A 23,935-nucleotide genomic window follows, 5' to 3' on the forward strand; every position below is an offset into this window, starting at 1 on the left:
GATGAAATCAAATAAATAATCTAAAATTATGATAGTTAATATTAATAGGTAATTGAAGTTTATTTGAGAATGGTTTCGTAAATACTATATACATTTCCTAATGTTTAAAAGTTGTTTTTTATAACAATGTTTTTAAATTTGATTTTAAAAATATAAATAATCACATTTGAAGTAGATTTGAGTAATTACTTAAATGATTCTTTGACAATTGCTTCATATGTGGTTTTTTTCCAACAATTATATTTTTGCTACAGCATTTTAATACCATCAATTTTATAAACATTTGTATTCAATAAATAAATATTATTTTTTAATTTTTTTGTCATAAGTTCGACAGAAAACTGTTTTCAAGGTACAGTGCCAAATAGTTTCCAAACAGAGAGTAAGCCACCGGAGGCCAACATACTCGAGCCCATTGGGCTCAAACTCAGTCCAACCTACATGGCCCGAGCTTTATCTAGCCAGGTGTAGGCCCAATTCCTCTTGACAGCCGCGCCGTGGCCAACCCCTCTATAAACCCTCTCGTTTCAATACACTTGAACTCTCAGTTGGATTCACTTCCTGTAACTCCCTCTTCAGGTACTCTCTATATCTCTTTCTCTGGATGTATATGTGTCTGTAAGGATTAGGTAATTTTAATTCAATTTCTACGCAAAAAAATCCAAAAACGGGTTATTCTTTTGATTCTAGTATCAGCTGTTTGATGGTTTGTAGTATTTAGGTTAAAACCCTTGAATTGTTTGCCATCTTGAATATGAATGGAAAATTGATCAGAAAAGAAACCCAGATGCAGGATTCACCAAATCAAAAACCCATTTCATTTTTCGTTTTTGGGTCAAATTGAGAAAAGGCGAAAGATCCAAACCCCGACATTTCGTTAATTTCTTCTTTCTTCTCTGTAAAAAGTAACCCTAATCCTAATCTTCCTGCAAGTCTCTTCTGCTCCTCCTTGGGGGAGGAGAAGATACCAACAACTTTCAAGTCCCAACTGCACCACTCGCTCCGACACGCTCTCTGTTTCACTGTTTCTTACTTCGTCACACTGCACACACTTGTCGCTCTACTTATTCGTTTTCTCTTTTAATTTTTCCTGATATGTCTTTTTGAGATTTTTTTTTCCTGATATTTTGGAAAAATTTTCTTTTAAAATTTTGGTACAATTTGCATTAAATTTTTCTCACTTAAGTTTTCTTAGATGATTTTGCATTTTCTGGACACTTGGCTGTTTTTAGCTCACATGTGCACTCTTTGGAAACTTTGGCCTTTTTTCCTATACATTTTTTTTAAAATGAAATTACTGAGACTATTCAATGAAACTCTTCATGAAATTACTGAAATGTTCTTTTCCCTGAATTCTTGAGAATATTTTTTTCTTATTTTTTTTATGGTATGCAACAAGTATTAGCGTATTAAATTTTATAAAATTACATTAATTAATGTTGCATCATTTCACTCGAGCCCATGCCATGGGCTTCCCTGTCGTGCCTAGGCTCTAAGAGAACATTTGGTCTTAAGTGGGCAAAGACTATTGATGATTGTGAACCAAACATTGCCCTAAACAACTCTTTCTTGATTGGGTGGTTGCTGTTCCATACTAATAATTGGTTATACAATGTGGCAGATTTGAAAGAACCATGGATGACAGTTTATATGATGAATTTGGAAACTACATTGGACCAGAAATTGAGTCTGACAGAGAAAGTGATGGAGATGATCAAGATGAGGACATCCCTGACAAGCCTGATGAAGAGGAAATGGTATCTGATGTTGAGGATGCAGTTGCAGCCTCTAATGGGTGGATAACTGCATCTAATGATGTTGACATGGACAACCAGATTGTCCTTGCTGAAGACAAAAAGTACTATCCTACTGCTGAAGAAGTCTATGGTGAAGATGTTGAAACCTTGGTAATGGATGAAGATGAGCAACCTCTTGAACAACCAATAATCAAACCTGTTAGGAATATTAAGTTTGAGTTGGGAGTGAAGGATTCGTCGACATATGTGTCAACCCAGTTTCTTTTGGGTCTTATGTCAAACCCAGCTTTGGTTCGGAATGTTGCTCTGGTCGGACATTTACAGCATGGAAAGACACTATTCATGGACATGCTGGTTGAGCAAACACACCATATTTCAACATTTGATTCAAATAGTGAGAAGCACATGAGATACACAGATACGAGGATTGATGAGCAAGAGAGAAGGATATCAATTAAGGCTGTTCCCATGTCACTTGTTCTTGAGGATAGCAATTCAAAATCTTATCTTTGTAACATCATGGACACTCCAGGTCATGTAAATTTCTCTGATGAGATGACTGCTGCTCTCAGACTTGCCGATGGTGCTGTCTTGATTGTGGATGCTGCTGAAGGAGTAATGGTAAGTGACCCTTTTCTTTGGCTGCTTCTGTTGTTTCTTTTCAGGTATGCTATTTTTTTTTTTTTTTTTTTAATTCTGAGGAAGCCAAACACATGATGGCACTCGTGCAAACACACAGAAAATTGCCCAATAACAAAGTGCCGCATGAAACACTGAGCAACCCCTCATACCCACTGAAAAGTTTTGAGCTTGAGGCATGTTATGTATGCATCTTATTCTGGTATCAAATCTCAACCATACGTCATCAACCATCAGAATCTTAATCTTTATACGTTGTGACTTGTGTGCATTTTTTCTTGAAGAATGGTAGGCCACTAGGTTCTTTTGCACTATCTTAAGATTTACGTTCCTTGTACCTTCCCTCTGTTCATAGTACTTGCTACTTTAACCATTTCTATCGTAATTAGTTTAATCATTGGCCTTTATTTTGCCCCCATTTCTGCTGGAAATGACTTAATATCTATTCCTTCTAGTTTTTGTACTCAATTCATCTTATTCTCGTGCTTTTTAGGCTGACATGCTGCAACATTTAGAAATTTGAAATTTGAGGATTTTATGATTGTAATTCTTTTTGATAGAAAAATGATTTATTAGAAGGGGCCTAGCAAAAAAAAGGTGCAATCCAAGTACACAGGATGTATTCATAGTTGTGTCATAACTCTCTTGTTCATTCATATAGCATTAGTTCTTCAAGGAATGTTCTCTTTGATTCATCAATCACTGTGCATGTATGAAAAGAAAATAATGCAAATAGTTTCTCCTGGATTTCTTGTAGACGTCAATCTAACATCAGATTATTTAGGTGTCTTTTGGATGCACTTCTTGTTTTTTATTTTTTCAAAAGGAAAACAATAGTAACTTCTGTCTAAAATGCAAGAACTCTTTGAGACTTGCCTTAAAAAGATTTTGGATTTTACACTTTGAGGTATAAACCTACCTCTAATTTACAAAGTAATTTTTAAAGACATGAGGTAGGTTTATACTTTTCATATAAGAGTTGTTATATTTTACATGAAAATTACTACTATTTTCTTTGTTTAAAAACAATAAAACATGAAGTGTATCCAAAAAAGCACTTATTTTTGTAATTTTATTACATTTTCCACATTAGTTATTTTCTCACAGCTTTTTTTATTTTATTTTAAAGCTTCCTTACATGGTTATAACTTTTCATTAGTATTTTTCCTAGTCTTGTCAATTGGAATGTACAACTGAGCACATTCCTTACCTTGTGCTCTTGTGAAAATTTTATGAGTGGCGGTCTTGTGAGTTCATCCCTCCTTCCACTCTACCCTAGTAATAATGGATTCCAGTGTTTCACCTGTACTTCCTATCAAATCATTATATCCATATCTTTTAATTGGAGGTGGAATTTATGCCAGGTCACTAATTGTGGATGTGTAGATTGGACACCTCTTCCTTTAACATAGTATTGTAGATGTCACCAACACATATCTATAATCAGTGCAAAATAGATATGACTCAATCTGAACTTCTGCTGTAAGCTTCTATGATTGGTTTCTTACCTACAAAGCTTTTCAACCTAGTTTTAGGTTCATACTGCCTATCTTTACTCATGTATTACCCAAATACCTCTTCTTCTTTAAAGCCCTTCCATATTAATTATTCCCCACCAGAACTAAGAAATTATTGTTTTGTTTTTTTGATTGGGGAATTCCAAAAGTGTCAAGTCTATTAGAACTTTAGCTTTGATAATTTATAGGTCGAGTAGTGGAATAAAAGTTAAGAGATATATGCAGGTTTAATTATTTGACCCCAACTTTGAGTGTTTCTGCCTGCTGTTGGAGGATGCATGTAATTAAGATAGTTGTTTTTTGCTTCTCCCTGTTTTTATCAGACTTAGTGGAACAAGCTTAATATTAATGAGGGTGATAACTGAAAGTAAGCTATGGCCTATCACCTGGAAAAAAAAAAAAGAAAAAAGAAAAAAAGTAAGTTCTGAAAATAAAGGAATGTTGAAGAAAGACAATTTGAAGTTAAAGATAGAGAGAGATGCAAACTCCATAACTAAGTCAAAATAGAGATATATGATTAATACCATGTTGAATAAGTATAGATGTCTGTACCCAAGTGATGAATGTATCCAGTTGTGGAAATCAAGGTTTAATTGACCTAGTTAATATTAAAAGGGCCTGGCTTAGATTACCTTAGTGAGAGAATAGTTAGAACCAAATTACTAATAGGAAGCAGGTAAACTTTCTCATTAAAGAAGAATTATGTTCAACCTGTTCATATTGATTATCCAATATGCTCATTTCTGTCGTTTTCCTGAATTAATGGCTTTGGCAGTTGCTTTGAGAGAGATTGTAATGACATGAAATGTTCGATAATTCTTTTGTGCACAGGTAAATACAGAAAGGGCTATACGCCATGCAATCCAAGAGCGCCTTCCTATTGTACTTGTAATCAATAAGGTACCTTTTAACCCTTTGTTTTGGTGGTCAAAACTTCTTTGTACCATTTTAATCAACTCTACGAAGCAGAACACTTCATAGACTTCCTTGTATTCTCTTTTATTAATTTATTTTAATCTCTTATTTTTTCAAGGTTGACAGGCTGATCACTGAACTCAAATTGCCCCCAAAGGATGCTTATCATAAGCTAAGGCATACTCTGGAACTCATCAATAATCACATATCTGCTGCCTCATCAACTGCAGGAAATGTCCAAATCATAGACCCGGCTGCTGGAAATGTCTGTTTTGCTAGTGCTAGTGCAGGATGGTCTTTTACTTTGCAATCATTTGCTAAACTATATGTCAAACTCCATGGCGTCCCATTTGATGCCAATAAGTTTGCATCTCGGCTTTGGGGAGATATGTATTATCATCCTGATGCTAGGGTTTTCAGGAAGAAACCGCCTGCAAGTGGAGGGGAAAGATCATTTGTCCAGTTTGTGCTTGAGCCCCTCTACAAGATATATAGCCAAGTAATTGGAGAACATAAGAAGAGTGTGGAGAGTACCCTTGCAGAACTGGGTGTCACTCTCAGCAATGCAGCCTACAAACTAAATGTTAGGCCTTTGCTGAGGTTGGCCTGTAGCTCAGTCTTTGGTTCAGCGACAGGTTTCACTGATATGCTGGTTCAGCATATTCCTTCTGCCAAAGATGCTGCAGCTAAGAAGGTTGATCATATTTATACTGGACCCAAAGATTCTGCAATATACCAGGCCATGGAAGATTGTGATTCTTCTGGTCCTCTAATGGTTAATGTGACTAAACTGTATCCAAAGTCTGATTGCAGTGTTTTTGATGCTTTTGGTAGGGTTTATAGTGGTGAAATCCAAACAGGGCAGACTTTACGTGTGCTGGGAGAAGGCTATTCACCAGAAGACGAAGAGGATATGACAGTAAAGGAAGTTACAAAATTATGGGTTTATCAAGCTCGTTACAGAATACCCATAAGCAAGGCTCCTCCTGGTTCTTGGGTTCTCATTGAAGGTGTGGATGCTTCAATTATGAAGACTGCCACACTTTGTAATTTGGATTATGATGAGGATGTATACATATTTCGGCCTCTTCTGTTTAATACTCTTCCAGTAGTTAAAACAGCTACTGAGCCTTTAAATCCAAGTGAGTTGCCCAAAATGGTGGAGGGTCTTAGGAAGATCAGTAAGAGCTATCCTTTAGCAATTACTAAAGTTGAGGAGTCTGGAGAACACACTATTTTAGGTACTGGGGAGTTGTATTTGGATTCTATCATGAAGGACCTTAGAGAACTGTATTCTGAAGTTGAAGTCAAGGTATCTATTTCACATCGATCTCTTATTTGATTTATGGTTGATCTTAACTTTCATGTGAGTACCCTTTTTGCCTTTTCAATGGAGGGATGTGCCTTTTGTTGATGAGCATGCTTTTGCTTCTTGTGCTTTACTTAAAATATAGGTGGCAGATCCTGTTGTATCATTTTGTGAAACTGTGGTGGAGTCTTCATCAATGAAATGTTTTGCTGAAACACCCAACAAGAAGAATAAAATAACCATGGTAGGGAAGTCATCTATTGCCTTTTTTTTCCCTTCCCTTGATCCTGGGGCTATCAAGAATCATATATGATTCAATTTTATGCAGTATATTAATTATTTAAACAACCTTTTTTTTTGTGTTTTTTTCTTTGCTAGATTGCAGAGCCATTGGAGAAAGGACTCGCGGAGGATATCGAGAATGGTGTTGTAAGCATTGATTGGCATCGAAAGAAACTTGGTGACTTTTTTCAAACAAAATATGACTGGGATTTGCTGGCTGCAAGGTCCATATGGGCATTTGGGCCAGATAAGCAGGTAATGTACTTGGCAAAAGTTTCAACTTCTAACAGTGATACAACCCTACTGTTGTTTAATCAATACCTCCCTTTTTTTTAAAATTAACTTCAGCTTGTTATTCCATCCGCTTCCTTTGATATATTCCTAACTTCTTGCAAATCTTTTTCCAATCTAGCTCTTATGTGTATGATTGCCATGTTTCTGTCTGACCAATGAGCTGCTTGCAGGGGCCTAACATTTTGTTAGATGATACTCTCTCTAGTGAAGTTGATAAGAACTTACTAAATGCTGTCAAAGATTCCATTGTTCAAGGGTAAACTATGTTGTCATTAGTTTCTTTTTTCATTTATTATTGTTTTTGCCTTTTATTAAGGGTGTGTGTTGTTCTGGATAGATTTCAATGGGGTGCCCGAGAAGGACCCCTGTGTGATGAGCCCATCAGAAATGTTAAGTTCAAAATAGTCGATGCAAGGATTGCACCTGAGCCCTTGCATCGAGGAACTGGTCAGATCATTCCTACAGCTCGGCGGGTGGCCTACTCTGCATTCCTTATGGCAACTCCACGACTTATGGAACCTGTATACTACGTGGAGGTAAATACTTTGCTATATTAAGCTATTGAAGGAAGAATGCAGGCTAATGACCCCTCTTTCCACTCATCATTCAAGGAAAAAAAAAATACTGCAAATGGACTGTGCCTGGGCATGGGAACTGAACATATTACTTATCTTTTGAGCAACCCAACCCCTAAGACCATTCATAGTTGCCTCAAAAAATGTAGAAAATTTGTTAATTAGGCTTCATTTTTTAAGTGAAATTTCTGGATATTGCTAAAACTAGAACTTGCAATTTTCAAGTTCATAGAAATTTCTCATAAAAGTTAAGAAGGAAGTCTTTCTTCCTTGAAGGTGTATCTGAATATAGAATCATAGGGATCATAGATCCAGACAGTAAACAAGTTGATATTTAATCATCCCTAAAAAGAATATTTAGTTTCAATCTGTTATTAGACTTAAATGTGTTTTTCCCTTATCAGGCTGATGACATCACTGTGTTATTTAATTTGGTTTCTCTGTTTCAGATACAAACACCAATAGACTGTGTCTCTGCAATCTACACTGTCTTATCTCGCAGGCGTGGGCATGTTACAGCTGATGTTCCTCAACCAGGGACCCCAGCCTATATTGTTAAGGTTTGATGGCTGTACTTTGCTTTTATAGTTACAGTTTTGAAGGAAATGTTTGGAAAATTTTCATGATTGATCTTAATGGTTTTCTATGAGATTGAGGACAATTAGTAACACTTGGAACTGCCAGCCGACTTGCCAGTCCAATTTTTATGACTGAGAAATTTGATAATACAATATGCAAGATTATCATTATAAATTTAGAAGATACATTAGAATAGCATTAATTGGATTAAATGGAGCTGACCCCATATGGTTGGGATTATTCCTTCCATCTTGTTACATGTGTTGCCAATTTATCTCTCATGTAAAATGCATGATATTGTTGGTCATATTGGTTTATATGTTCCAAGTCTTTTTTCTAGATATACATGCTTGAAAACTCATCTAATTGCAACTTGATTTTTTGAATGTCTTTATTTATTTATTTTCAGGCATTTTTGCCAGTGATAGAATCATTTGGGTTTGAGACAGACTTGAGGTACCATACTCAAGGGCAAGCGTTTTGCGCCTCTGTGTTTGATCACTGGGCTATAGTTCCAGGGGACCCTCTTGATAAGAGTATTGTCCTGCGGCCACTGGAACCTGCACCGATTCAGCACCTTGCTCGTGAGTTCATGGTTAAGACAAGGCGTAGAAAGGTATGGAATCTGAAAAGGTGTTTCATAGCACTTTTTATGTGTGTGGTTTTTGCTGTAATATGCATTGGAAGGTGTTTTTAAGATATGTTTCTTTAACCATGTTGCAAGTCAAATGTTTTTTCTTTCCAAGTAAAGGCCAAGGGTGATTGGCATGTTGCCAAATGCATGCCTTTCATGTCTTTCCTTTGTGGAAGGAAACACAAACAATAAGTTTTACGACTAATGAAGTTAGTTCAGTAGTCATCAGCATGCAGAAGGAAAGACATTCTACAACCATGAACTTAAAACAGACAATTTCAGTTACACTGAATAATATGATCTAATGAACCCATCTGAAGACGATATATAATCCAATCTTTTGCATTTCCATTTTCTTTGGCAGGGTATGAGTGAAGATGTAAGCATCAATAAATTCTTCGACGAGGCTATGGTGGTGGAGCTAGCCCAGCAGGCAGCCGACCTTCATCAGCAAATGATTTAAGTCAGGAGACAGGAGTGCATTCCTCTGTTTAATCTCATTTTCTGATCACTGGATATCCTGCATCACCAAGCAGGGTTTTGTTGTAGATGTTTTGGTCCTCTTCCTCACATTTTTCATCGTAGTTAGCTGTACAAGTTCAATTCAAATGCAAAAAACTTGTGCATCTGATTGCCATTCGGGGATTAAAAAACAACGGAATTGCCTTTGGTGGATTTTTGTTACGAAATTTAATGCTTTTTTAATCGTTCCCAAGGCACAGGCCTTGTGTTTTTCCGTTCTTTCTCCTTTTGGCCTGGCAACCAGATTGAATAGAAAAGGTCAAGAGGTGTACTTAAAATTATGGGGCAGTCGTGTTGATTATCAAGTTCACTGCCCAATGTATTAGTGGAATGGGCAAGCTTACTGGCTCCCGATGGTATTAAAGGGCATGCTGGAGAATGTTTTAGAAAATAGTTTTCAAAAACAGTTTATGATAATTTTTGAAATAAAAGTTTGTTTGAAAGGTTTTTAACATAACGTGTTTTTAAATATTTTAAAAAGTGATTTTTATTCTTAGTAATATTTTAGTTTTAATCATATTATATGTTTATATAATTATTTTTTTTAAATAGTTAAAAATAATTCAAACATGTTTTTAGAAAATATTTTATTTTAGAATTGGTTTTCAAAAAACTGTTTTTTGTAAAAAAATTATTAAAATTATTTTCTGAGTTTGGGGAACACTTCTCTCATAGGCTCTAAGGTCTCCAATTGGTATCCACCTCACTTTGGATTTAGGTGGTTGAAAATTAGGATGAAGTTTTTAGAATTAGGATTTTACATATATTTAAGGAATTTTAGTAATTTAATTTATTTTTAAGTAAAAAATTAATACATAATTTTAAAAGTGAATTTAATTTAATTTTGAGTAAGAAGTTGGATTAGGATATTATATAGGGTAAATGTTGAAAAGTTAAAAAATAAAAATGATTTTGTGATATCTCCGAAAAAGTTTCTAACGCTGTATATAATATACTAAGATCCGAGAAGTGAATAGGCGAAGTAAAAGATGTTATAGCCTAATAGCCCCACACATGAATGTAGGTTTGCAAACTTAAAGGAAACATTTTCTGTTCAAGTGTTATTAATAGAAGAAAATGCATCATATGGTTCAGGACTTCAATACTAGGGTGCGCCAGAGGACATCCTATTCACTTCTAGCTTAGTCATTTATCATTTTTTTATTTTTTTTTTATTTTTTCGTTTGGTCAAAAGTCAACTCAAAGGTTTGCTTTGACCCGAAGGGAAAAGAGTGGTACCTGTGTGATGTAGCCCATACTGGAGGCTGGAGCGACCTCCTCCTTCATTAGCGCGTGACAACGTGGCAAGGGCTGACAGGAAAACCTCTTCCACATAGGTAGAGCATAATTACTAAAATCTCCATGGAGTTTCTCGAAAAGACAACATGCCCTATCTGTTCTCCAATCAATTTAAGCCATATCATAGGGTGTACGAAACGGAAACCAACTAACCTGGCATTCTCCCTCCAAAAAATCAAACAGAGAATATTTTCTTTCCTTGTAATTTCTGCATAATTCCTGAATGTTTCTCGGGAAAATGAGGGAAAGGGGCACAAAAATGTTTTAAACTGCCTTTCTTTCTTAACAAATTTTGGCTCCAAACACAATGCAATCTAACACCCAAGCCCTAGCCCCTGGCCTTAATCTCTTCCCAACCCTCAAGCCCCCTCACAAAACCCTCACTTTCCACCGGATCTCAGCTCTCCTCATCACCTTCGTCGCGTACGCCTCCTTTCACGCCTCTCGAAAACCGCCCAGCATAGTCAAAAGCGTCCTCAGTCCCGAAATTCAATCCAACTCCACTCCACTCGACACCGGTTGGGCTCCGTTTAATGGACCTCACGGCACCCACCGTCTCGGCGAGCTCGATCTCGCATTCCTATCTTCATATTCAATTGGGATGTATTTTTCTGGTCACGCCGGTGATCGGTTGGATCTCCGGCTCTTCCTTGTGATTGGAATGTTAGGTAGTGGAATTTTAACAATTATATTCGGGTTGGGGGATTGGTTGAATGTTCATAAGTTAGGGTTTTTTGTGGGGGTGCAAATTGTATGTGGATTGTTTCAGAGTATTGGGTGGCCTTGTGTTGTGGCTGTTGTGGGTAATTGGTTTGGGAAAGAGAAGAGAGGGTTGATAATGGGATTATGGAATTCGCATACTTCGGTTGGGAACATTGTTGGGTCAGTTGTATCATCGGCGGTGTTGGAATTCGGATGGGGGTGGTCGTTTGTGTTGCCTGGTATTTTGATCATTATCATTGGAATTTTTGTTTTCATGTTTCTTGTTGTCAATCCGGAAGATCTTGGATTTGAACTTTTAGGAAAGGAGATAGAGATGAATGTGGAAGTAGAATCCAATAAATCTATGGAAAATTCAGAGAAAGTTGAATCGGAAGATGCGGGGCTTCTTCCATCCGAAGTTACAGATTCTTCGGGTGCAATTGGGTTCTTGGAGGCGTGGAGGTTACCAGGTGTGGCGCCTTTTGCGTTTTGCCTCTTCTTCTCCAAGCTCGTGGCTTACACTTTCCTTTACTGGTTGCCCTTCTACATAAGGCACACGGGTATATTAATCTTTTTCTCTTTCAATATTAACCATGTATAGAAGTGCTTTTGAATGTCTTATGGAGATTGAATTGCCTTATTTTACGGCCCTCTGTAAATTTATGTACAAACACAATAGAGCCATCAATTTCCATGGGATGTTAAGCACACCCCTGGTTTAACTTCTTAAAGAGACTCTTTTGATCACTAACTAACGAGATCCATTAAAAATTGTTTTGGATTGAAGCTGTTGCTGGTGTGCACCTGTCTCACAAAACTGCTGGGATTCTTTCTACTATATTTGATGTTGGTGGAGTTCTAGGAGGAATTTTGGCAGGGTACATTTCGGATAAGATTGAAGCTCGAGCTGTTACTTCAATTATATTCTTGTTACTATCTATTCCTGCCCTTGTTTTATACCGGGTTTATGGAAGTATATCTATGTACACCAACATTGGGTTGATGTTTCTTTCGGGGTTGCTTGTGAATGGTCCATACTCGCTTATCACAACAGCTGTCGCTGCTGATCTTGGTACACAGAGCTTGATCAAGGGGAATTCCCGTGCATTAGCTACTGTCACTGCAATTATAGATGGTACTGGTTCTGTTGGCGCAGCTATTGGTCCACTTCTTGCTGGATATATTTCCACCAGAGGATGGAACAGTGTATTTTTTATGCTTATCCTTGCAATATTTCTAGCGGGTTTGTTCTTGATTCGTATTGTCAAAACTGAGATCAAAAGCAAGCTGAATGAGGGGAAATGACGATGGTACAGTATTACAGCACAATGATGCAGGACTTTCTCTACACATTCTTTGCAACTCCTTTTTCCATCTTGTTAGGGAGCCAAGTTTTGAACATTTCACAGAGTACTGGTGGAAACGTTTCTCAAACCATCATTTTATATGTTCTGTACCTCCTTGGAAACTGGCTTTTTCTCACAGCATACAGCACACTGATGGAGAACCTTCACAAAACAATCCTTCATGTATGTGTTTTTTGTATCTCATTCTTTACTCTTGGATAATTTTCAGTTTGTCACTATGTATACAAATACTATTCATTTCTAAATGAAATTATTTAGCCATTTTACTTTTACATCTCAGGCTGTGCTCATGTATTGCTTTGCATTTTTGTTACTTAACTATGCACTGCTTTTCATCAAGAAGTTATCTTGTCACATACTGAGAAGCAACTTCACATGCTAAGAAGTTCACTTTCTGAGAATGTCAGTTTCTCTCCAAGGGTTAACCCGTTTAAAGGGTGTCTACTTCATGCCTACCTTTGTTATCCCAACAAAGATGAGTTTAAGATTGGAAAAGACTCAGAGGACTTCCTTTAGAGGGTTTGCTCTTTGGATGAAAAACTTCATTTAGTTAATTGGTTGACTGATATGTCGCTACTTGACAAGGTCCTTGGAAAATGCTGTTGGATGTTTTCTCTGGAGTGGGATAGCTTGTGGAGATGAGTGATCTCACATAAGTTTGATGAAAGGATGGGTGGGTGGTGTTCTTGTGAAGAGAGGAAAGGGTATGGGGTGGGGCTATGGAAGGAGAGGCAGGCAAAGTTTCAGGCTAGGAATAGTTTTGAAGTATGCAATGGTAGGACCGTAGGAGAGTTAGGTTTTGACATGACCTGTGTTGTGGTGATTTTCCCGCTTTTTTTTTTTTCTTTGAGAGCCTTGTATCCTGCTTTGTAGTTCATTGCCAGTTCTATGGATGCTTGGCTAACGGGACTTTGGGAGGAGGTGGGAGGTGTTGGACATTAGAGCCCTTGTTTTCTCAGAAATGTTCAAGATTGGGTGATAGAAATGGTTGAAACTTTTCTTAAGTAAATTTAAGACATGTTGGTTCAAAAAGAGTGCAAGGACAAGTTGGTTTGGAAATTGAATAAGGATTGGAAGTTCTTTGGAAAACCCTGCTACAGTTCGTTTGAGTTAGTTACTAAAGATCCTTTTCTAATCAAAGAAGTTTGAGTTTCTCAGGATCCTCTTAAGGTAGGTTTCTTTACTTGGGAGGTGGTTTGGGGGAAAATTATGGCATTAGACCAGCTAAGGAGGAGAGGTGGGCTATAGCTAACTGGTGTTGCTTGTGCAAGAGTTAGGAGGAATGAACCAATCATATCCTTCTTCATTGTGGTGCATGCAACTCATAGTCTCTGGTAACCTATTGTTCTCACTCTTTAATGTGTCATGGGTGTTGCTTTAGTGTGAAATATGTTGATTTATGTTGCTTTTAATGTGAAATATGTTGATTTGTGCCAAGATCTATGCTTATAAAGATATATATATATTTATTAGAAACAAAGATCAATTTTATTGATAAAAGAAAGAGAGAAGGATGAGAGATACTTCTCATAGAATACAAAACCTGATCAAAGTAAAAGGAGACTCCTCCACCATACAGATATTAATAATTGTGTATGCTTATAAAAATATTACTGTCTTTTAGGCATGGGACCGGGTCAAACCACTACCTTTAGCTTAGATTGGTGCTAGTGCCCACCTCGAGGAGTAATGCATTATTTTTTAGTAAAAGGGCAGAAAATGGAGAAAATAAGAGATATTTGATGCAGGTCTAAGCATGTGCGGTGGAATGGTGGTATGAGTTTGCTTGTGAGGAGGCCTGGTGGTTGCTTCAGTGTGCCAAAGTGGAGAAAATGCAGGAAGTCACAAAATGCATGGGAAATCAGTTTGGAGATCAGAGAAACCAATTTCAGGAGAGGAAATCGATATTAGGAAGACCGATTCATCACATACCAATGCATGAAATCGGTTTAACCGATTTGAAATCAATTTGGGGAAAGTATGTTAAAGGGAAGTCAGTGTATTACATTGAAATACTGATTTGGGAGTGGTTCAAACTGATTTGATGGTTTCAGCATGATGGAGAAATTGATTCTGCATTGAAATTTTTTATTTTAATGTCTTGAAATCAATTTCATTAGATTCCTTGTAAGTTCAAATAGAAAATTCTGCTTTCGAAGATTATTTTTGTAATTTAGGGTTTTTTAACATTATTTTGGTTTAAGTGGCCATGGGAATATGCTATTAGGATATAAATACTCTTCACTGTTAGGTTAGAAAGAAGTTTTTTCATTCTTTGTTTGATTTTGCTTCGTACGTTGGAGACTCTTTGCTCTTTAAATTTCAATATTAGATTTCTTATTTTCTCTTATGGAATCTCTGTGTAAAAGCTCATCCATGAGAGGCTAAACCCCTTCATTCTGGAGATATATCATGAAGGTGGAGGATGAGGACAAGGAGGAGCAATTGAGTATGGTAAGGTTAGATTGGTAGATTAGGGTTTTAATGTTTAAATATGAAGGAATGGAAACCCTCTGTGTGGTTTGAATTAGATAAGATATATTAGATGTTTTTTGAGGTAATAGCGGTACTTAGACACCACTTGATTACTAGTTAACTTAGTTTTATCTATTGGGATTTAAGTCCAAAGCTAAATCTACAAGATGGACTAATGACTTGAATGAATGATTAATTTAGTGATTAGAATCTAAAAGAATCAATTTAGGTTTTGGATGTGAATTGTTCTCTAGACTTAATTCAATCTTGAATATACCTTGGATCCTAAACGTTGGATTTAGATATTGCTCTCTCCCGCGTCCTGGGTCCAAAGCTGGATTGTGAAAACTTCAGAGCATTAGTTATAGATTTGACTTAAAACAAATTTTCATCATTGAATCATAATTTGATTTTTTTATATGAAATTATTCTGTTAGATTTAAAGCTAGCCTTTTGAATATTATAGACAATACATTAGTAGTCAACTATGTCGGTCCCAAAGTATGACATCCGGATACTACACACCATAGTTATCCTCTTTGTGGTTTTTCTTGATTTTTATAAAATTAAAACAATTTCAATTAAAACAGAGAATATTGGTCAGACGTCTTGTTAGGATGGCACAAAGATTTTTTTGGGGAAAAACGCAGAAATCTTGGAGGTTAGGTCCCATTATATTTGTTATGGATTATTTGGTAGGAGAGAAACCAAAGAACTTTTAAGGTGTGGAGACATTGATTTAATTGTTTTTTTTTTCTTTTTTTATTTCTCTTTTTGATAGGAAAATAAGAATATTATTAACAACACTAATCAAAAGAGGGTGCACCAAAGTATAGAAGGAGCATACACCGGTACCAAAAAGGCAACAAAACAGAGAGAGGAGAAGTTGATTTAATTGTTAAAGGTTTCTTTTATTTAGACATTCCTTTTTTGGTTCAGATTTTGTGTGGGAGGGGATGCTTATCCATGTATGATTTTGTGGGTTGGGTGGGGTTGCATTAGTGTGTTTCCTTTTCTTGTTTCCCAACCTTTGTTGACCTTTGCATACTTCCTATGTATTTGGATTCTGCCCCCTTTTTTATAAATTATTTTTTGCCTATCAAAAAAAAAAAAAAAGAAGCAATTATTTAACTAATTATTGAAAAGATATGGGATTAGTGAATTTGTTGAAGGTAATTTATAATTCTTAAATTGCATTCCAGCCTTTTTTCCCCAAAAAAATATAGCTTTTTGTTATTTATGTAGTCTTACTTTGTGACAATAAATGTGGAGCATTTTGCATCCACATGGTTCTTTGGGTTATTTATCTCCAATTATTTGCAGCAGTTGCATTGTCCAGAAGAATTATATTGGCAGTTCCACTGAGAATATAGAATATTGGTGAAATGTACAGTACACACCTGGTCTTTTTGCAACAATTGTCTTGAATCTATTGTGCAATTTATTTCGCAGTAATCAATTTATTCAGTTAAGTTTTTTTGGGAATCCTTAACTGATTGCAACATGGACAGTTCCCTTTGTTTGATCCTTGGGATTACGGATGGAAATGAAACATGTTATTTTTTTTACCAATAAACTTTGAAGACTGACATCTGTAGCCAGAGTTATAATTAGGGTTGTTAGAATAAAATTTGAAGATTGAAGTTGTGGAGAAACATAGAAAAAGGTCTTCAACACTCACAGGGTGTGGAGGAGGATGACTCCTTTATCACTCTGTTTGTAGAGATTTGGGTAAGTGAAGCTGTAGGAGTAGTCATTTTTGCTCAAGCCTTGATATTAGGTTTGTTCAACCTTGGCCAAAACCAGGGCATGTTGGGGAAGCTCTGGCAGATGAGCCTTGTATGCAAACTGGAGATGGAGTCTACTGATAATTTCTTATGCCTCTGGTATCAAGCTATTTAGGAAAGGGTTAATGTAGAAAAGAAAAAAAAAATGTCGTATATTAAATTAAGGAAGGTAAACATGCTTCCTTTTATAGTAAAGTTACAACAAATCAAATTAAATCTACAACTATACACCCAAATTTCTAGGAACAAAATAAATTTAAAATATACAGCCTATCCCTAAAAAATAGGTAACAACCAGATCAGAAAAACATTCCCCCTTAAGCTGGCTTGAAGATGTCATTCATGGCCAGCTTGCTTACAAAATCATCAAACTACTTCTTTGGCAATCCCTTGGTGAGTATATTTGCAACTTGTTCAACCCTAGGTATATAGGGTATAACAATCAGTCTATTTTCCAATTTCTCCTAGATAAAATGTTTATCAACCTCGACATGTTTAGTTCTATCATGGAGGACTGCATTATGTGCAATGGCAATGACGGCTTTATTATCACAAAAGACCTTCATAGGTAAAGGGCTAGCAACCTTAATTTATTCAAATAATTGTTTAATCCACAAAACTTCACAAATGCCATGGGCTATGACTCTAAACTCAGCTTCAACTCTACTTCTAGCCACAATACTCTGCTTTTCACTCCGCCAAGTCACAAGATTGCCTCCAACAAAAGTACAATACCCTGAAGTTGATCTCCTATCAATTACACTTCCTGCCCAATCTGCATCAGTAAACACCCCCACTTGGAGATGTCCTTGGTTCTCATATAGAAGTCCTTTTCCTAGAGTCTCCTTTAAGTACCTTAAAATTCTGTACGTTGCATCAAAGTGTCACTGATTTGGTGAGTGCATGAATTGACTGACCATGCTTACTGCAAAAGCAATATTGGGACGAGTATGAGAGAGATAAATAAGTCTCCCAATTAGGCATTGATATTTCTCTTTGTCAATCACCTCTACTGGACTTGCTGGTTGGAGTTTCAAATTCGGTTCTATAGGAGTTTCTATAGCCTTACATTCAAGTAAACCTATTTCATTTAATAAGTTAAGTATATATTTTCTTTGAGAAATGAAAAACCTTTCTTGGATCTAGAAAACTCCATACTAAGAAAGTATCTCAGGGGACCCAAATCTTTTATCTCAAATTCACAAGTTAAAGCTTTTTTCAATCTCTCAAGTTCTAGATTGTCATCACCAATTAGAATAATGTCATCCACATAAACTATCAAAACAACAATCTTTCCTTTTCTTGAGTGTTTATAAAACATTGTATAGTCAGCTTGACTTTGAATATATTCTTGAAGCTTGATTACTTTTCCAAATCTCTCAAACCAAGCCCTAGGAGACTGCTTAAGACCATATAAGGACTTATTTAATCTGCAAACCTTTTTTTTTTTCTAGCTTTTCTTTGGAACCCGATGGTAAATCCATAAACACTTCTTCCTCCAAATCACCATTTAAGAAAGCGTTTTTCACATCTAATTGGTGTGAAGGCCAATTAAAATGTACTGTAAGAGAAAGCAAAATCCGAATGGAATTGATCTTTGCAATAGGTGCAAAGGTCTCTTGGTAGTCAATTCCATAGGTTTGTGTGAAACCTTTGGCTACTAACCTTGCTTTATATCTTTCAATGCTACCATCGAGCTTACACTTGATTATGAAAACTCACTTGCATTTCACTGTCTTCTTCTCCTTAGGTAAATCAACAATTTCCCATGTTCTATTTTTCAAAAGAGCATTCATTTCTTATTGAACTGCTGATCCCCACTCTGAGTGTCTTAGTGCTTCTTGTATAGTTCTTGGAATGTAAGTGAGAGATATTTGAAGTGAAAGTTCTATATTTTCCTGAGAGTCTTTGATAAGACAGATATTTGGCAATGGGATATTTGGTACAATTCCTAACTCCTTTTCGGATTGTAGTAGGAATATCAAGATCAAAAATAGGTAAAGGAGTGGAGGCCATAGGAAGATTACCTGGATTTTGAGAACTAGGAGCTAATGATTGACCATGCTCGAAATTGACTTGATTATTCTCAGTATTAGAATTAAATCTGCGCTTAGTATAAACGTGGAGCTCAGTGGACATAGGTTGTAGAGTTTCTCCCCCTGTTTGTGATGCAATTTTATTTGGCATAGATAAATCAGTATTTCCTCCTTTTTCACTAATTAAAACATTTGTTTTTTGATTGATTCCAGGAAAAAAAAAATACTAGGTTTTGGTTGTTCTTGTTGCCAAAACCGATCTTCATTAGAGCTCCTCCCTGAAGAGTAGTTTTGTTATAAAAGGGAATATTTTCAATAAAGTTGACATCCATACTAACATAAATTTTCCTAGTGGTAGGATTAAAACACGTATACCCTTTTTTATTAGGAGTATAACCTAGAAAAATACATTTTTTGGTTCCTGGATCAAATTTGGATCGAAAATGAGTTGGCACATGGACAAACTCTGTACAACCAAAGTTTTTTAAGGGTAAATCTGAGGTGAGGCATGTGTTTGGAAAAGTATTCTTAAGAGTTTGTAAATGTGTTGCATAGTTTAGAACCCTTGTAGGCATTCTATTAATCAAATGACAACTTGTTAAAATTGCATCCCCCCAAAGGTGTGTAGGAACATTCATATAAAACATAAGAGCTTCAAGTAAATGTTTGTTTTTACGTTTTGCAATTCCATTTTGTTGAGGAGTGTCCCTACAAGTTGAGTGATGTAAAATACTTTTCTTTAGCAAAAAAATCATCTAAACAATCGCTATAAAATTTTGTTCCATTGTCGCTCTGAAGAATATTTATTTTGGTTTGAAATTGGTTTTCAACCATAGAATAAAAATCCGAAAAGAGTTTTGCAACCTCAGAATTAGAGTTCATTAGATAAAGCCAGCATAGGCGTGTGTGATCATCAATAAATGTCACAAACCATTTTTTCCCAGTTAAAGTAGTAATCCTAGAAGGACCCCAAACATCACTATGTATCAAATAAAAAGGCTTTGAGGCACAATACGGTTTTATTTTATAAGAATTGTGATGGCTTTTGGCCAAAAAATAAGTTTCACAATCAAAAGAAGTACAATCCAATCCTTTAAATAAACTTGGAAACAAATGTTTTAAATAGAAAAAACTAGGATGTCCTAGTCTGTTATGCCATAGCATTATTTGATCATGCATAGGGATTGAACGAACACAACTAATAAAACCCTGAGCTTGTTTATTCTCAAACCGGTTATCATCAAAATAGTAGAGATTGTTAATCAATCTAGCACTGCCAATCATCATCCCTGAGTTCAAATCCTGGAATTCACAAAGAGAGGCACAAAAAACAACACGACAATTAGAATCCTTAGATAAACAACTTATGGATAAGAGATTACAAGAGATTTTTGGGACATGTAAAACATATTGTAAAACAATCTTATCAGACAAACGGATAGAGCCTTGCCCAACAATAGAAGATAAGCTTCCATCTGCAATACGCACTTTTTTTTATTTCCAGAACAAGGTATAAGAAATAAACAAATGAGATAAATTAGTCATGTGGTCAAATGCATCTGAATCTATGACCCAAGGTACAGATAATGAAAGAGAATATGCACACGAAAGACTACCTGATTGAGCTAGAGATGCTATAGGAGTACCAAGAGTTGGCGGAGCAGGTTTTAGCAGCTGTAGCAGTTGGTCTAATTGTTCTTTGCTCAATAAGGGTGTCTCGGCAGCATGTGCTTTAGTAGGGAAACGATTAGAGTCGCCTTGCTTATTAGTCTTCCATTCAACGAGCTTCCAATTAGTTGGCTTCCCATGTAGTTTCTAGTAGGTTTCACGAGTGTGGCGTGGTTTATTACAATGATCACACCAAACTCTTAGCTTGTCATTCAGACGACGTCGGTTATTAGGATTGCGAGAAGTCACAGTTGAGTTTTCCACAGGTCTAGGGAGCTTCTTCCCAAGCATAACATTCCTCTGGCTTTCCTCATGACGCACTTCAGAGAACATTTCACCTAGAAAAGGGAGAGGTTGCCGACCAATGATTCTACCCCGAACTTCATCAAACTCAATATTAAGCCCAACTGAAAATTTGAATATCTGTGAACTTTCTACCATGTTCTTAAAATAGTTAAAATCATCCGTATTTTTCCACTCATAGTCATTGAATAAGTCAAGATCCTACCATAAACCCCTAAGCACATTAAAATATTTGGTAACCGAATTCTCACCTTGACAAATATCGCCCAGTTTGAGTTGTAACTCATAGATTTGGGACTGATTTCCAAGGTTTGAATACATATGAATAATGTTGTCCCAAAGAGCTTTGGCAATAGGATAACACATATAATTTGAGCTAATCTCCTCCTCCATGGAATTTACTAGTCATGCCATGATCATGGAGTTTTCTGCATCCCAAGTGGCATAGCTAAGGTCTGTCTTCGTTGGTTCTTTGGTGTCACCAATCAAATAACCAATTTTGCCTCAGCCCCTAATGTACATCCGAACAAATTGTGATCATTTGAGAAAATTGTTCTCATTAAGGCGGATTGTGGTGATCTGGATAGAGTGGGAATGAGAATTGGATGTGGGTAATTTTGAGGAATTGGAACCAACGGTAATGGAGGAGTAGATTCGGAAATTTCTGACATGGTAAAGAGATAGCAATAGAAACAAAAAGGGAAGAAGAACAGAACTGGAAAGAATGAGAGGAAAAAGAAAGGGAATAGTCAATTAACTTGGCTCTGATACCATGTAGAAAAGAAAAAAAAATGTCGTATATTAAATTGAATAAGGAAGGGAAACATGCTTCCTTTTATAGAAAAGTTACAACAAATCAAACTAAATCTATAGTTGTACACCCAAATTTTGAGGAACAAAATAAATTTAAAATATTCAACTTATGCCTAAAAAGCAGCAACAACTTATCCCTAAAAAAACAGCAACAAATTATTCCCGGATTATCCCTAAAAAATAAGTAACAATCAGATCAGAAAAATTCTGATATGATTGAGATTCTCAACAGTTAATGAGGATATATTGTGTTGGAAGGGTTCTGAATGAGGGAGGTTTATGTGAAGAAGTTTTTTTTATCTTCTGTGCAGGAGGTGTGGTATGCCTGGAGAAAAGCTTGGTGTAGTTTGGTCCTTTCAAAGGTTTCTTTTTTTTTTTTTTTTGAGCAGGCTTTTCAAGCAGTATGCTTACAGTTAATAATTAAATGCTGTTTGTGTGGAGAAGTAGAGGAAACAGTGAATTATCTTCTTCTCCATTGTAGCTGGTGTTTGCTCTCTTCTTTTTCTTTTAGTAGGGTCGCATGGTGAATGGAGATTTTTAAGAGGCGGCATGGGAGGTTGTTAGAGAGGTAAGAGGATATTATGGAAGACAGCTCCTCTATTGAAATAGAGTAGGGCTTTTGAGCTGGTGGAGCATTCTTTCCCTGGAAATAAGGATATATCTCTAATACTCTCTGTTTCTGTGTCTTGAGCTCTTCCCAGTTCTTTAGGGCCTTCCTTTTGTAGTTTAGTTGTGCAATTTCTGTTTTTTTTGTGCTGGGTTTGTGCTTTTCATTTTGTTTCCCTATTCTCTTGGTCCAGAGGCTGGAGCATTCCCAACCAATCTGTTTTTTTCTTGGCTGACCCAGGTAGTAAAAATGGTGCAGTTAATGATGGTTTGGTTTTGTTTGTGTAGGGTGGTATATATGAACACTGGTTATGGAACAGAACTGATCGGCCACACTCATCTTTAAATCATGAGAAAGGTAAATTTAGCAAAGTTTCTGCACTTTTTTTCTGCTTCTGCTTTGTTATTCCCAGAATTTGCATGTGTTCCAGATGTACATTTTTTCTTTTTCTAAATATAGAATTTTCATAGCTCTCCTTTCAATGTTTTTTCTTCTTCTTCTTCTTCTTGGTTTTTATTTTTTTTAATTTTAATTTTTAATTATTTGTTTTTACTTTATTTATTTATTTATTTTTAATCAATTACAGACTTTTGTCTTATTCTTAGGGTTTGTTTGGTAACTGTTTTCGAAAACAGTTCTGAAATATTTTTTAAAACAATTTTTGAAAACTATTTTATGATGTTTTGTAGAACAAAAGTTTGTTTGAAAAATTAAAATGTTTTTGACCTATTTTTAATATTTTTAAAATAATTTTTATTTGTAGTGTTTTATTTTTAATCATTTTGCATATTTGTATAATTATTTTTTTAAAACAACTCTTAGAAAATAACTAAAAATAACAGAAAACAATTAAAAATGTTATTTGAAAACACCTTATTTTTTGTTTTTAAGAACAACAAACAGTTTTTTTTATTGTCAAACGTGTTTTTCTGATTTTTTTGTTCCGAAGAACAAAAAACTGTTCTAAAAAACAGTTGTTAAACAGGCCATTAGCTTCCATATTTGGATCAAAGTTCATAGGTGATCACACTTTTCTCAAAATATAGTAAAATTACAACTAGCTAACTATGACTTAAATGGCAGGTTTTGAGCGTATGTCCCAAGACTTTCAAGAAATGCTCAGATGTACCTATAGCTTGCCGAGATCTTGTAAAGGGCATCTCATGTGAAAAATAGCCTAGTTATCATTGTGTCCTGTAGCAGCTAAGAAAAGAGTACTGCCAACTTGAAGTACAAAGCCAGAGATTAATAGTCACCAGAATGGTGCCACTGAAATTTGCCAATGGACAATTCCCATCCAAGGGAAGGAAGAATGAATCAAATCACTGCGCTGCTGACCTTGCAGTCTAATGGTGTATGTATGCATGCGGGTGTCATGTGATGAGACAATGAGGCACCAAATCTCATCTGTTGATGCTTTGAACTTTATGCTGGTTCTCATTATTGGAGAACATGGGACCAGTTCTGCTTAGACTCTTTTTATCAACATTTATGCAGTGGGGACTGGGTGAAGCTGCTTGTGCTACCATTTCGCAATGTGGAAGGCAAGAATGGGTTTTAGCTTTTCACCTCCATTGCTACATTGTGCCGTGTTTTACATTTAAAAACGAAAACCTGTTATTAGAATTTTTGAGAATATTGTTTGCTTCCTGCGACTATTAGAATATTTTATTGTTAAGATGGCGATGAAAGGGAAAGAAGGGAATTCCTCCACTCTTTCTACTGCTTCTTCAGAAAATCTGATATGTGGATTGAGCAATTGGATTTGCAATGAAATGGTTCCATCTTTTGTATGATTATGAGAAATGCATTGGGCTCTCTTTGCTTTGATTTGGAAGACTTGCTGAATCAACTG

At 36.0% G+C, this 23,935-nt stretch overlaps 2 protein-coding genes across 3 annotated transcripts; both read left to right on the top strand.

The window, feature by feature from the left end:
* Window positions 1-494: 494 nt before the first annotated feature.
* Window positions 495-9,237, top strand: LOC117925147 (110 kDa U5 small nuclear ribonucleoprotein component CLO). Its single transcript, XM_034844038.1, has 11 exons — window positions 495-579; window positions 1,622-2,378; window positions 4,745-4,813; window positions 4,947-6,140; window positions 6,283-6,381; window positions 6,516-6,674; window positions 6,884-6,969; window positions 7,051-7,249; window positions 7,738-7,848; window positions 8,277-8,483; window positions 8,866-9,237. Exons 2-11 carry the CDS (start codon window positions 1,635-1,637, stop codon window positions 8,962-8,964), a joined length of 2,967 nt encoding a protein of 988 aa, XP_034699929.1. The 5' UTR covers window positions 495-579; window positions 1,622-1,634; the 3' UTR covers window positions 8,965-9,237.
* A 1,101-nt stretch (window positions 9,238-10,338) lies between these two features.
* LOC117924652 (putative glycerol-3-phosphate transporter 5) lies at window positions 10,339-23,882 on the top strand. Of its 2 annotated transcripts, XR_004652846.1 has the most exons (4): window positions 10,339-11,584; window positions 11,812-12,553; window positions 22,368-22,437; window positions 23,164-23,882. XR_004652846.1 is itself a non-coding variant. In XM_034843347.1 (2 exons), exons 1-2 carry the CDS (start codon window positions 10,630-10,632, stop codon window positions 12,327-12,329), a joined length of 1,473 nt encoding a protein of 490 aa, XP_034699238.1. In that variant the 5' UTR covers window positions 10,339-10,629; the 3' UTR covers window positions 12,330-12,663. The 2 variants fall into 2 exon arrangements, 1 of the variants encoding a protein (XP_034699238.1); XM_034843347.1 differs by lacking the exons at window positions 22,368-22,437; window positions 23,164-23,882 and having other exon boundaries at window positions 11,812-12,663.
* The last annotated feature ends 53 nt before the right edge of the window (window positions 23,883-23,935 follow it).

Source organism: Vitis riparia, chromosome 11 (genome assembly GCF_004353265.1).
Source record: "Vitis riparia cultivar Riparia Gloire de Montpellier isolate 1030 chromosome 11, EGFV_Vit.rip_1.0, whole genome shotgun sequence".
Classification (NCBI taxonomy): Eukaryota; Viridiplantae; Streptophyta; class Magnoliopsida; order Vitales; family Vitaceae; genus Vitis; species Vitis riparia.

Excerpts from the sequence above, each read along its gene's own strand:
- LOC117924652 (XM_034843347.1), top strand. The coding sequence starts at position 10,630 with ATGCAATCTAACACCCAAGCCCTAGCCCCTGGCCTTAATCTCTTCCCA. Across the intron at positions 11,585-11,811 it reads CTTCTACATAAGGCACACGG|CTGTTGCTGGTGTGCACCTG; the intron begins GTATATTAATCT and ends TTTGGATTGAAG.
- LOC117925147 (XM_034844038.1), top strand. The coding sequence starts at position 1,635 with ATGGATGACAGTTTATATGATGAATTTGGAAACTACATTGGACCAGAA. Across the intron at positions 6,675-6,883 it reads CATTTGGGCCAGATAAGCAG|GGGCCTAACATTTTGTTAGA; the intron begins GTAATGTACTTG and ends AGCTGCTTGCAG. Across the intron at positions 8,484-8,865 it reads TTAAGACAAGGCGTAGAAAG|GGTATGAGTGAAGATGTAAG; the intron begins GTATGGAATCTG and ends TTTCTTTGGCAG.